The sequence below is a fragment of the Telmatherina bonti genome, assembly GCF_933228915.1.
Source record: "Telmatherina bonti genome assembly, chromosome: 24".
In the NCBI taxonomy this organism is placed as follows: Eukaryota; Metazoa; Chordata; class Actinopteri; order Atheriniformes; family Telmatherinidae; genus Telmatherina; species Telmatherina bonti.
In genome coordinates, this window is record NC_136633.1 from 32,459,071 (window position 1) to 32,472,866 (window position 13,796).

At 46.6% G+C, this 13,796-nt stretch overlaps 2 protein-coding genes across 2 annotated transcripts in view; both read left to right on the forward strand.

Moving 5' to 3' along the window:
- Positions 1-13,796, forward strand: part of LOC306774178 (uncharacterized protein) — a gene marked incomplete at its 5' end in the record, with an annotated part of 644,048 nt that overhangs the window by 323,298 nt on the left and 306,954 nt on the right. The window lies entirely within an intron of this gene.
- Positions 1-13,796, forward strand: part of LOC306773875 (ATP-binding cassette sub-family C member 4-like) — a gene marked incomplete at its 3' end in the record, with an annotated part of 45,929 nt that overhangs the window by 26,686 nt on the left and 5,447 nt on the right. Inside the window, exons 7-9 of the mRNA XM_079263819.1 lie at positions 3,646-3,771; positions 6,008-6,257; positions 7,054-7,161. Coding sequence (XP_079119945.1) covers positions 3,646-3,771; positions 6,008-6,257; positions 7,054-7,161 — 484 coding nt within the window. The remainder of the gene's footprint in view (positions 1-3,645; positions 3,772-6,007; positions 6,258-7,053; positions 7,162-13,796) is intronic.

The window sequence follows — 13,796 nt, forward strand, 5'->3', positions numbered from 1 at the left end:
ACGTCAGCAGTCCGTCCTCCCAGGATGTTTTAGCAGTCCGTCATCCCAGGATGTTTTAGCTGTCCGTCCTCCCAGGATGTTTTAGCAGTCCGTCCTCCCAGGACATGTCGGATGTCCGCCCTCCCAGGACATGTCGGATGTCCGCCCTCCCAGGACATGTCGGATGTCCGTCCTCCCCGGAAATGTCAGCAGTCCATCCTCCCAGGACCCGTCGGCAGTCCGTCCTCCCAGGATGTTTTAACAGTCTGTCCTCCCAGGTTGTTTTAACAGTCCGTCCTCCCATGACGCGTCGGGGGTCCGGCCCCCTCAGGACGCGTCGGCAGTCCGTCCCCCTCAGGACGCATGGGACGCGTCGGCAGTCCATCCTCCCAGGACGAGTCGGCAGTCCATCCTCCCAGGACGCGTCGGCCGTCCGACCTCCCAGGACATGTCAGCAGTCCATTCTCCCAGGACGCGTCGGCAGTCCGTCCTCCCAGGATGTTTTAGCAGTCCGTCCTCCCAGGAAGCGTCGGCAGTCCGTCCCACTCAGGACGCGTCGGCAGTCCGTCCTCCCAGGATGTTTTAGCAGTCCGTCCTCCCAGGAAGCGTCGGCAGTCCGACCTCCCAGGACGCGTCGGCAGTCCGTCCTCCCAGGACGTTTTAGCAGTCCGCCCTCCCAGGATGTTTTAGCAGTCCGTCCTCCCAGGACATGTCAGATGTCCGTCCTCCCAGGACATGTCAGCAGTCCATCCTCCCGGGACACGTCAGCAGTCCGTCCTCCCAGGATGTTTTAGCAGTCCGTCCTCCCAGGATGTTTTAGCAGTCCGTCCTCCCAGGATGTTTTAGCAGTCTGTCCTCCCAGGACATGTCGGATGTCCGCCCTCCCAGGACATGTCGGATGTCCGTCCTCCCCGGAAATGTCAGCAGTCCATCCTCCCAGGACGCGTCGGCAGTCCGTCCTCCCAGGATGTTTCAACAGTCTGTCCTCCCAGGTTGTTTTAACAGTCCGTCCTCCCAGGACGCGTCGGCGGTCCGGCCCCCTCAGGACGCGTCGGCAGTCCGTCCCCCTCAGGACGCATAGGACGCGTCGGCAGTCCATCCTCCCAGGACGCGTCGACAGTCCGTCCTCCCAAGATGCGTCGGCAGTCCGTCCTCCCAAGATGTTTTAGCAGTCCGTCCTCCCAGGACATGTCGGATGTCCGCCCTCCCAGGACATGTCGGATGTCCATCCTCCCAGGACATGTCGGACGTCCGTCCTCCCAGGACGCGTCGGCAGTCCATTCTCCCAGGACATGTCGGCAGTCCGTCCTCCCAGGACGCGTCGGCAGTCCGTCCTCCCAAGATGCGTCGGCAGTCTGTCCTCCCAGGATGTTTTAGAAGTCCGTCCTCCCAGGACATGTCGGATGTCCGCCCTCCCAGGACATGTCGGATGTCCGTCCTCCCAGGACATGTCGGAAGTCCGTCCTCCCAGGACGCGTCGGCCGTACGACCTCCCAGGACATGTCAGCAGTCCATTCTCCCAGGACGCATCGGCAGTCCGTCCTCCCAGGATGTTTTAGCAGTCCGACCTTCCAGGACGCGTCGGCAGTCCGTCCTCCCAGGACGCATCGGCAGTCCGGCCCCCCCAGGACGCGTCGACGGTCCGTCCTCCCAGGACGCGTCGGCGGTCCGTCCTCCCAGGACGCGTCGGCGGTCCGTCCCCCTCAGGACGCGTCGGCAGTCCGTCCCCCTCAGGACGCGTCGGCGGTCCGTCCCCCTCAGGACGCGTCGGCGGTCCGTCCCCCTCAGGACGCGTCGGCGGTCCGTCCCCCTCAGGACGCGTCGGCGGTCCGTCCCCCTCAGGACGCGTCGGCGGTCCGTCCCCCTCAGGACGCATCGGACGCGTCGGCAGTCCATCCTCCCAGGACGCGTCGGCAGTCCGTCTTCCCAGGATGTTTTAGCAGTTCGACCTCCCAGGACGCGTCGGCAGTCCGTCCCCCTCAGGACGCGTCGGCAGTCCGTCCCCCTCAGGACGCATCGGACGCGTCGGCAGTCCATCCTCCCAGGACGCGTCGGCAGTCCGTCTTCCCAGGATGATTTAGCAGTCCGTCCTCCCAGGACATGTCAGCAGTCCATCCTCCCAGGACGCGTCGGCAGTCCGTCCCCCTCAGGACACATCGGACGCGTCGGCAGTCCATCCTCCCAGGACGCGTCGGCAGTCCGTCCTCCCAGGATGCGTCGGCAGTCCGTCCTCCCAGGATGCGTCGGCAGTCCGTCCTCCCAGGATGCGTCGGCAGTCCGTCCTCCCAGGATGCGTCGGCAGTCCGTCCTCCCAGGATGCGTCGGCAGTCCGTCCTCCCAGGATGCGTCGGCAGTCCATCCTCCCAGGACGCGTCGGCAGTCCGTCCTCCCAGGATGCGTCGGCAGTCCGTCCTCCCAAGATGTTTTAGCAGTCCGTCCTCCCAGGACATGTTGGATGTCCGCCCTCCCAGGACATGTCGGATGTCCATCCTCCCAGGACATGTCGGACGTCCGTCCTCCCAGGACGCGTCGGCCGTCCGACCTCCCAGGACATGTCAGCAGTCCATTCTCCCAGGACACGTCGGCAGTCCGTCCTCCCAGGACGCGTCGGCAGTCCGTCCTCCCAAGATGCGTCGGCAGTCTGTCCTCCCAGGATGTTTTAGAAGTCCGCCCTCCCAGGACATGTCGGATGTCCGCCCTCCCAGGACATGTCGGATGTCCGTCCTCCCAGGACATGTCGGAAGTCCGTCCTCCCAGGACGCGTCGGCCGTACGACCTCCCAGGACATGTCAGCAGTCCATTCTCCCAGGACGCATCGGCAGTCCGTCCTCCCAGGATGTTTTAGCAGTCCGACCTTCCAGGACGCGTCGGCGGTCCGTCCTCCCAGGACGCATCGGCAGTCCGGCCCCCCCAGGACGCGTCGGCAGTCCGTCCTCCCAGGACGCGTCGGCGGACCGGCCCCCTCAGGACGCGTCGGCAGTCCGGCCCCCCCAGGACGCGTCGGCAGTCCGTCCTCCCAGGACGCGTCGGCGGTCCGTCCTCCCAGGACGCGTCGGCGGACCGGCCCCCTCAGGACGCGTCGGCAGTCCGTCCTCCCAGGACGCGTCGGCGGTCCGTCCTCCCAGGACGCGTCGGCGGACCGGCCCCCTCAGGACGCGTCGGCGGTCCGGCCCCCTCAGGACGCGTCGGCGGTCCGTCCCCCTCAGGACGCGTCGGCAGTCCGTCCCCCTCAGGACGCGTCGGCAGTCCATTCTCCCAGGACACGTCAGCAGTCCATTCTCCCAGGACACGTCGGCAGTCCGTCCTCCCAGGATGTTTTAACAGTCCGAGCTCCCAGGATGTTTTGGATCTGGAACATTTGGAAACCTTCAGACCTGAGAACCTGAGGAGCATGTTAGTCATGAGGAGCCTGAATACCTGCCGGCAGGTCCAGAAGTCTCAGAGACAGGAAACGCCTCTAAAGGTTCTGCAACAACATTTTAAAATCTGTTTCATGGCTTTATTTCTATATAATTCTTTTGAAGCCGGGTTTAAAAGCAACGTCCGACTTTCATCAGTTACATTTCATCGGAAGTTTATTCTTGTTTTCGCCAGTGAGGGATGACTTGAAGAAACATAAAGGTCGTCAGTGGGCGAACTAAACTCCTGTTCTCCATCCCGATGCAGGAGTAAGACGGCTGCTCTAACCGACAGCCGGATCCGAACCATGAATGAAGTGGTTTCTGGAATGAGGATCATCAAGATGTACGCCTGGGAGAAACCCTTCTCCGCTCTGGTTTCTGAAGTCCGGAGGTAACAACATAGAAGCAGCCATGTTGTTTTCTCCTCATCAGGGATGTTCTAAACATGTTAACGTTTTCCTGGAACTGGGAACCATTACAAGCTATAAAAAGAAACAGGAAACCAGTGAAGATATGGGTCTCATTTATAAAGCTGTCACATGTACAGGACTCACTGTACGCCAGTTATACTCAACTTTTGGGGTTCATAAAACCACGACTGGCGGTTAAAAAGCCCCGCCTCTATGGCGGTAAAACGTCCAACCCCAAGCTGGGCGAGGACCAGAGGCGGGAACTAAAAGCTGGGCGAGCAGACAGGAAAGGGGGCGGTTGGGTTACAGAAGGGGGTGTGGTCATAGTGTCTTGCAGCTAAGCTGGTAAACTAGTCAAAACTGGTTCAATTCAGCTTTATTTATATAGCATCAAATCATGGCAATGCCATCTCAAGACACTTTACAGACAGAGGGGAAAACATAACGAAGGCCAATTCATAACAGCCTATATAAGGAAACCAACAGATTGAGTTGAGTCCAACTCAATCTCCCATCCTGAGCAAGCACACTGGCAACAGTGGGAAGGAAAAAACTCCCTTTTAACAGGAAGGAAACCTCCGGCAGAACCCGGCTCAGGACAGGCAGCCATCTGCCTCTGCTGTGTGGGGGGAAGAGGACAGAAAGACAACAGACAACAGGAACTGCTACTCCCGGCCAGGGAGACCTGCTGAGACAGGAGACATACATGTTAATGATGCAACACTGTTATTGGGGGGGGGGGGGGGGGGGGGGGGTGAATAAAAGAGAGAGATAACGAGAAAGAAGCTCAGTGTATCAGGAAATGTCCCTCAGCAGTCTAAACCTATAGCAGCATAACTAAGGGATGCTAACCATCCCTAGCTATAGGGCTTATCAAAAAGATAAGTCTTCAGCCTAGTCTTAAAGGTGGGGAGGGTGTCTGCTTCCCTAACACTAACTGGGAGCTTATTCCATAAGAGAGGGGCCTGATAACCAAAGGCTCTGCCTCCTGCTCGGCTCTTTGAGACTCTAGGAACCACAAGTAAGCCTGCAGTCTGCGAACGAAGTACTCTGCTTGGTATATAAGGAACAATGAGGTCTTTGATATATAGTGGTGCCTGGCTGTGGAGGGCTTTATATGTAAGGAGAAGGATTTTAAATTCTATTCTAGATTCAACAGGCAGCCAATGAAGAGAGGCTAAAACTGGAGAAATATGATCTCTCCTGCTGGTTCTGGTCAGGACTCTGGCTGCAGAATTCTGGATCAGCTGAAGGCTTTTCAGGGCATATTTAGGACAGCCCAGTAATAGAGAGTTACAGTAATCTAGTCTCGAAGTAACAAAAGCATGAACCAGTTTTTCTGCATCACTCTGAGACAGAATGTCCCTAATTTTGGCTTTATTACGTAAATGAAAGAAGGCTGTTTTAGTAACCTGCTTAATATGTGGGCCAAAGGACAGGTCAGGGTCAAATATTACTCCAAGGTTTCTCACTGTAGCACTGGAAGCTAAAGTAATGCCATCCAGGTTCATTACAAAACTGGAGAATTTAGCTCTGAGTTTTTCAGATACAAAGAGAATTACTTCAGTCTTATCTGAGTTTAAGAGGAGAAAATTTCTAGACATCCAAGTCTTAATGTCTATGAGACAATTTTGTAGCCTATCGGGCTGATTTGTTCCATCTGGTTTAAAGGATAAGTATAGTTGAGTATAATCTGCATAACAATGAAAGTTTATTCCATGCTGTCTAATAATTTTGCCTAAAGGGAGCATATATAGCGTGAAGAGTATTGGTCCAAGTACAGAACCTTGAGGAACTCCATGACTTACTGTAGTTTGGGAGGAGGACTTGTCATTTACATGAACAAACTGAAGTCTATCAGATAAATATGATTTAAACCAGCTTAACGCTGTACCTGTAATTCCAACCACCTGTTCTAGTCTTTGTAACAGAATGTTATGATCGACTGTATCAAATGCAGCACTAAGATCAAGCAAGATAAGTACGGACACAAGTCCTTTGTCTGAGGCCATAAGAAGGTCATTAGTAACTTTCACCAGTGCCGTCTGAAAAGGTATCTGCTTATTAACAGACATGAACCCTGTTTCATGGGAATGGTAAGAAAAGCTAGGACAACTGGTTTAGTGCTGGTAAATCTATCCCTACATTTGCCTGGAAGGCTTGTTGTGGACCCTCCTCCTGTGGATGAAGACCTGAAGCCTTTTTTTCTTCTTCTAGGAAGGAGATCTCCAAGATCATGAAGAGCTCCTACCTCCGAGGCCTCAACATGGCCTCCTTTTTCTGTGCCAGCAAGATCATCGTCTTCATCACCTTCACCGTCTATGTCCTTCTAGGAAACACCATCTCTGCCAGTCGCGTGTTTGTGACGGTGTCTCTGTACACTGCTGTGCGACTCACCGTCACACTCTTCTTCCCCGCCGCCATTGAAAAGCTGTTTGAGAGTCGTGTCAGCATCCAGAGGATTCAGGTGCGAAGGCTGCGTGCAGCTCATTCACTGATGCTGGTAAAGTCCAGAACGGACACATTGGTGTTTAACTCGTCTGTAAAGCAGCCAGAAAGCAGGTAACAGACTTTAGAGTGGGACTTCAGATGTCACTATAAAAGATTCCAGTTCCTTCTTCTGTAACAGGAACAGAGAACGTATCATCACCGCTTCCCGGTACAGGCAGGAAACCTTCAGCAGCCATGTCCAACTTCCTTCCTGTCCAGATAAAAATATTTACGTTTTAAATATGGTTTCAATGAATTTAGTTACTTTCATTTATTACTAATAAAATGTCATTTATATATTTAAAGAGTTTTATGTTTGTAAAAGCTGAAAGTGGATTTATTTCAATGTGATTAAGTGAATTTAATGAAAAGATTTGAATTAAAATGAATTAGTTTAATGATACCTGTCCAGGTGTACCAGTCCGATGATCGCTGGGAGAGGCTCCAGTTCCCCAGAACCCTGAACTTGACCCAGCCTATTAAGGATGAATAAATCTTTTAAATCGTATGAAGTCAACAGAACTTAAAGGTTCATTCATGGAAGAAGAGTTTTAATGATGCGCTGATCCATAACCAGACTAAAATCAGCGGGAAAGTATGACATCATCACGTCTACGTAACTACAAACCGCCTCGCACATGATTGGCTGACAGCTTCACCAACTCCTTCTGATCTTTGTTGCTGATTTACAGGAACTTTTGCTTCATTCATCAAGTCTGAAATATTTCTGTTTCCATGTTTGTAAGTAGTCTCTGGTCTTTGTTGTTGTGCAGGATTTCCTGCTGCTGGATGAAATAAAGAAAACCAGTGCTGCGCTGCCTCAGGACGAGAAGACGGATACTGGAGTGGAGATGAAAGACCTCACCTGCTACTGGGACAAGGTCCGTACGAACAGCTCTGCCATTCATTGTTAATGTCTGTCAGTGTCGCCTTGGATACCCAGTTGGGTCTGACTGGAGCTGACTGGGAGGAACACTCCGCTCTGATTGGTCAGTCAGGTTTGATGATTGCATAGCATTAAAAGCAGATAACCACGCCCTCTCATTTAAATACAAGAATGTGATGTTAACGTTAGGGTTAACATGTTGAAGACGTTAGGGTTAACATGTTACAGACGTCGGGGTTAACATGTTAAAGACGTTAGGGTTAACATGTTACAGACATTAGGGTTAACATGTTACAGACGTTAGGGTTAACATGTTACAGACGTTAGGGTTAACATGTTACAGACGTTAGGGTTAACATGTTACAGACGTTAGGGTCAACATGTTAAAGACGTTAGGGTCAACATGTTACAGACATTAGGGTTAACATGTTACAGACGTTAGCGTTAACATGTTCAAGACGTTAGGGTTAACATGTTACAGACGTTAGGGTCAACATGTTAAAGACGTTAGGGTCAACATGTTACAGACATTAGGGTTAACATGTTACAGACGTTAGGGTTAACATGTTACAGACATTAGGGTTAACATGTTACAGACGTTAGGGTCAACATGTTAAAGACGTTAGGGTTAACATGTTACAGACGTTAGGGTTAACATGTTACAGACGTTAGGATCAACATGTTAAAGACGTTAGGGTTAACATGTTACAGACGTTAGGGTCAACATGTTACAGACGTTAGGGTTAACATGTTACAGACGTTAGGGTTAACATGTTACAGACGTTAGGATCAACATGTTAAAGACTTTGGGGTTAACATGTTACAGACTTTGGGGTTAACATGTTAAAGACGTCAGGGTTAACATGTTAAAGACGTTAGGGTTAACATGTTAAAGACGTTAGGTTTAACATGTTAAAGACGTCGGGGTTAACATGTTACAGACGTTAGGGTTAACATGTTACAGACATTAGGGTTAACATGTTACAGACGTTAGGGTCAACATGTTAAAGACGTTAGGGTTAACATGTTACAGACGTCGGGGTTAACATGTTAAAGACGTTAGGGTTAACATGTTACAGACATTAGGGTTAACATGTTACAGACGTTAGGGTTAACATGTTACAGACGTTAGGGTTAACATGTTACAGACGTTAGGGTTAACATGTTACAGACGTTAGGGTCAACATGTTAAAGACGTTAGGGTCAACATGTTACAGACATTAGGGTTAACATGTTACAGACGTTAGCGTTAACATGTTCAAGACGTTAGGGTTAACATGTTACAGACGTTAGGGTCAACATGTTAAAGACGTTAGGGTCAACATGTTACAGACATTAGGGTTAACATGTTACAGACGTTAGGGTTAACATGTTACAGACATTAGGGTTAACATGTTACAGACGTTAGGGTCAACATGTTAAAGACGTTAGGGTTAACATGTTACAGACGTTAGGGTTAACATGTTACAGACGTTAGGATCAACATGTTAAAGACGTTAGGGTTAACATGTTACAGACGTTAGGGTCAACATGTTACAGACGTTAGGGTTAACATGTTACAGACGTTAGGGTTAACATGTTACAGACGTTAGGATCAACATGTTAAAGACTTTGGGGTTAACATGTTACAGACTTTGGGGTTAACATGTTAAAGACGTCAGGGTTAACATGTTAAAGACGTTAGGGTTAACATGTTAAAGACGTTAGGTTTAACATGTTAAAGACGTCGGGGTTAACATGTTACAGACGTTAGGGTTAACATGTTAAAGACGTTAGGGTTAACATGGTACAGACGTTAGGGTTAACATGTTACAGACGTTAGGGTTAACATGTTACAGACGTTAGGGTCAACATGTTAAAGACGTTAGGGTCAACATGTTACAGACATTAGGGTTAACATGTTACAGACGTTAGCGTTAACATGTTCAAGACGTTAGGGTTAACATGTTACAGACGTTAGGGTCAACATGTTAAAGACGTTAGGGTCAACATGTTACAGACATTAGGGTTAACATGTTACAGACGTTAGGGTTAACATGTTACAGACATTAGGGTTAACATGTTACAGACGTTAGGGTCAACATGTTAAAGACGTTAGGGTTAACATGTTACAGACGTTAGGGTTAACATGTTACAGACGTTAGGATCAACATGTTAAAGACGTTAGGGTTAACATGTTACAGACGTTAGGGTCAACATGTTACAGACGTTAGGGTTAACATGTTACAGACGTTAGGGTTAACATGTTACAGACGTTAGGATCAACATGTTAAAGACTTTGGGGTTAACATGTTACAGACTTTGGGGTTAACATGTTAAAGACGTCAGGGTTAACATGTTAAAGACGTTAGGGTTAACATGTTAAAGACGTTAGGTTTAACATGTTAAAGACGTCGGGGTTAACATGTTACAGACGTTAGGGTTAACATGTTAAAGACGTTAGGGTTAACATGGTACAGACGTTAGGGTTAACATGTTAAAGACGTTAGGGTTAACATGTTACAGACGTTAGGGTCAACATGTTACAGACGTTAGGGTTAACATGTTACAGACGTTAGGGTTAACATGTTACAGACGTTAGGATCAACATGTTAAAGACTTTGGGGTTAACATGTTACAGACTTTGGGGTTAACATGTTAAAGACGTCAGGGTTAACATGTTAAAGACGTTAGGGTTAACATGTTAAAGACGTTAGGTTTAACATGTTAAAGACGTCGGGGTTAACATGTTACAGACGTTAGGGTTAACATGTTAAAGACGTTAGGGTTAACATGGTACAGACGTTAGGGTCAACATGTTACAGACGTTAGGGTTAACATGTTACAGACGTTAGGATTAACATGTTACAGACGTTAGGGTCAACATGTTAAAGACTTTGGGGTTAACATGTTACAGACGTTAGGGTCAACATGTTAAAGACTTTGGGTTAACATGTTACAGATGTTAGGGTTAACATGTTGAAGACGTTAGGGTTAACATGTTACAGACGTTAGGGTTAACATGTTACAGACGTTAGGGTCAACATGTTAAAGACTTTGGGTTAACATGTTACAGATGTTAGGGTTAACATGTTGAAGACGTTAGGGTTAACATGTTACAGACGTTAGGGTTAACATGTTGAAGACGTTAGGGTTAACATGGTACAGACGTTAGGGTCAACATGTTACAGACGTTAGGGTTAACATGTTACAGACGTTAGGGTTAACATGTTACAGACGTTAGGATCAACATGTTAAAGACTTTGGGGTTAACATGTTACAGACTTTGGGGTTAACATGTTAAAGACGTCAGGGTTAACATGTTAAAGACGTTAGGGTTAACATGTTAAAGACGTTAGGTTTAACATGTTAAAGACGTCGGGGTTAACATGTTACAGACGTTAGGGTTAACATGTTAAAGACGTTAGGGTTAACATGGTACAGACGTTAGGGTTAACATGTTAAAGACGTTAGGGTTAACATGTTACAGACGTTAGGGTCAACATGTTACAGACGTTAGGGTTAACATGTTACAGACGTTAGGGTTAACATGTTACAGACGTTAGGATCAACATGTTAAAGACTTTGGGGTTAACATGTTACAGACTTTGGGGTTAACATGTTAAAGACGTCAGGGTTAACATGTTAAAGACGTTAGGGTTAACATGTTAAAGACGTTAGGTTTAACATGTTAAAGACGTCGGGGTTAACATGTTACAGACGTTAGGGTTAACATGTTAAAGACGTTAGGGTTAACATGGTACAGACGTTAGGGTCAACATGTTACAGACGTTAGGGTTAACATGTTACAGACGTTAGGATTAACATGTTACAGACGTTAGGGTCAACATGTTAAAGACTTTGGGGTTAACATGTTACAGACGTTAGGGTCAACATGTTAAAGACTTTGGGTTAACATGTTACAGATGTTAGGGTTAACATGTTGAAGACGTTAGGGTTAACATGTTACAGACGTTAGGGTTAACATGTTACAGACGTTAGGGTCAACATGTTAAAGACTTTGGGTTAACATGTTACAGATGTTAGGGTTAACATGTTGAAGACGTTAGGGTTAACATGTTACAGACGTTAGGGTTAACATGTTGAAGACGTTAGGGTTAACATGGTACAGACGTTAGGGTCAACATGTTACAGACGTTAGGGTTAACATGTTACAGACGTTAGGATTAACATGTTACAGACGTTAGGGTCAACATGTTAAAGACTTTGGGGTTAACATGTTACAGACGTTAGGGTCAACATGTTAAAGACTTTGGGTTAACATGTTACAGATGTTAGGGTTAACATGTTGAAGACGTTAGGGTTAACATGTTACAGACGTCGGGGTTAACATGTTAAAGACGTTAGGGTTAACATGTTACAGACGTTAGGGTTAACATGTTACAGACATTAGGGTTAACATGTTACAGATATTTGGGTTAACATGTTACAGACGTTAGGGTTAACATGTTCAAGATGTTAGGGTTAACATGTTACAGACGTTAGGGTCAACATGTTAAAGACTTTGGGGTTAACATGTTACAGACTTTGGGGTTAACATGTTAAAGACGTTAGGGTTAACATGGTACAGACGTTAGGGTTAACATGTTACAGACGTTAGGGTTAACATGTTACAGACATTAGGGTTAACATGTTACAGACGTTAGGGTTAACATGTTCAAGATGTTAGGGTTAACATGTTACAGACGTTAGGGTTAACATGTTACAGACGTTAGGGTTAACATGTTAAAGACGTTAGGGTTAACATGTTACAGACATTAGGGTTAACATGTTACAGACGTTAGGGTTAACATGTTCAAGATGTTAGGGTTAACATGTTACAGACGTTAGGGTTAACATGTTCAAGACGTTAGGGTTAAGTTGTTACAGACGTTAGGGTTAAGTTGTTACAGACGTTAGGGTTAAGTTGTTACAGACGTTGGGGTTAACATGTTAAAAATGTTAGGGTTAACATGTTACAGACGTTAGGGTTAACATGTTACAGACGTTAGGGTTAACATGTTACAGACATTAGGGTTAACATGGTACAGACGTTAGGGTCAACATGTTAAAGACTTTGGGGTTAACATGTTACAGACGTTAGGGTCAACATGTTAAAGACTTTGGGTTAACATGTTTAAGACGTCGGGGTTAACATGTTACAGACGTTAGGGTTAACATGTTACAGACATTAGAGTTAACATGTTACAGACGTTAGGGTTAACATGGTACAGACGTTAGGGTCAACATGTTAAAGACTTTGGGGTTAACATGTTACAGACGTTAGGGTCAACATGTTAAAGACTTTGGGGTTAACATGTTAAAGACTTTGGGGTTAACATGTTAAAGACTTTAGGGTTGACATGTTAAAGACGTCGGTGTTGACATGTTACAGACGTCGGGGTTAAAATGGTAAAGACGTCGGGGTTAACATGTTACAGACGTTAGCGTTAACATGTTCAAGACGTTAGGGTTAACATGTTACAGATGTCGGGGTTAACATGTTAAAGACGTTAGGGTTAACATGTTACAGACATTAGGGTTAACATGTTACAGACGTTAGGGTTAACATGTTTCAGACGTTAGCGTTAACATGTTACAGACGTTAGGGTTAACATGGTACAGACGTTAGGGTTAACATGTTAAAAATGTTAGGGTTAACATGTTACAGACGTTAGGGTTAACATGTTACAGACGTTAGGGTTAACATGTTACAGACGTTAGGGTTAACATGTTACAGACGTTAGGGTTAACATGTTACAGACATTAGGGTTAACATGTTACAGACGTCAGGGTTAACATGTTTAAGACGTCGGGGTTAACATGTTACAGACATTAGGGTTAACATGTTACAGACGTTAGGGTTAACATGGTACAGAGGTTAGGGTCAACATGTTAAAGACTTTGGGGTTAACATGTTACAGACGTTAGGGTCAACATGTTAAAGACTTTGGGGTTAACATGTTACAGACGTTAGGGTTAACATGTTACAGACGTTAGGGTTAACATGTTCAAAACGTTAGGGTTAACATGTTACAGACGTCGGGGTTAACATGTTAAAGACGTTAGGGTTAACATGTTACAGACATTAGGGTTAACATGTTAAAGACGTTAGGGTTAACATGTTTCAGACGTTAGCGTTAACATGTTCAAGACGTTAGGGTTAACATGTTACAGATATTTGGGTTAACATGTTAAAGACGTTAGGGTTAACATGTTCAAGATGTTAGGGTTAACATGTTACAGACGTTAGGGTTAAGTTGTTACAGACGTTAGGGTCAACATGTTAAAGACGTTAGGGTTAACATGTTACAGACTTTGGGGTTAACATGTTACAGACGTTAGGGTTAACATGGTACAGACGTTAGGGTTAACATGTTAAAAATGTTAGGGTTAACATGTTACAGACGTTAGGGTTAACATGTTACAGACGTTAGGGTTAACATGTTACAGACGTTAGGGTTAACATGTTACAGACGTTAGGGTTAACATGTTACAGACATTAGGGTTAACATGTTACAGACGTCAGGGTTAACATGTTTAAGACGTCGGGGTTAACATGTTACAGACATTAGGGTTAACATGTTACAGACGTTAGGGTTAACATGGTACAGACGTTAGGGTCAACATGTTAAAGACTTTGGGGTTAAC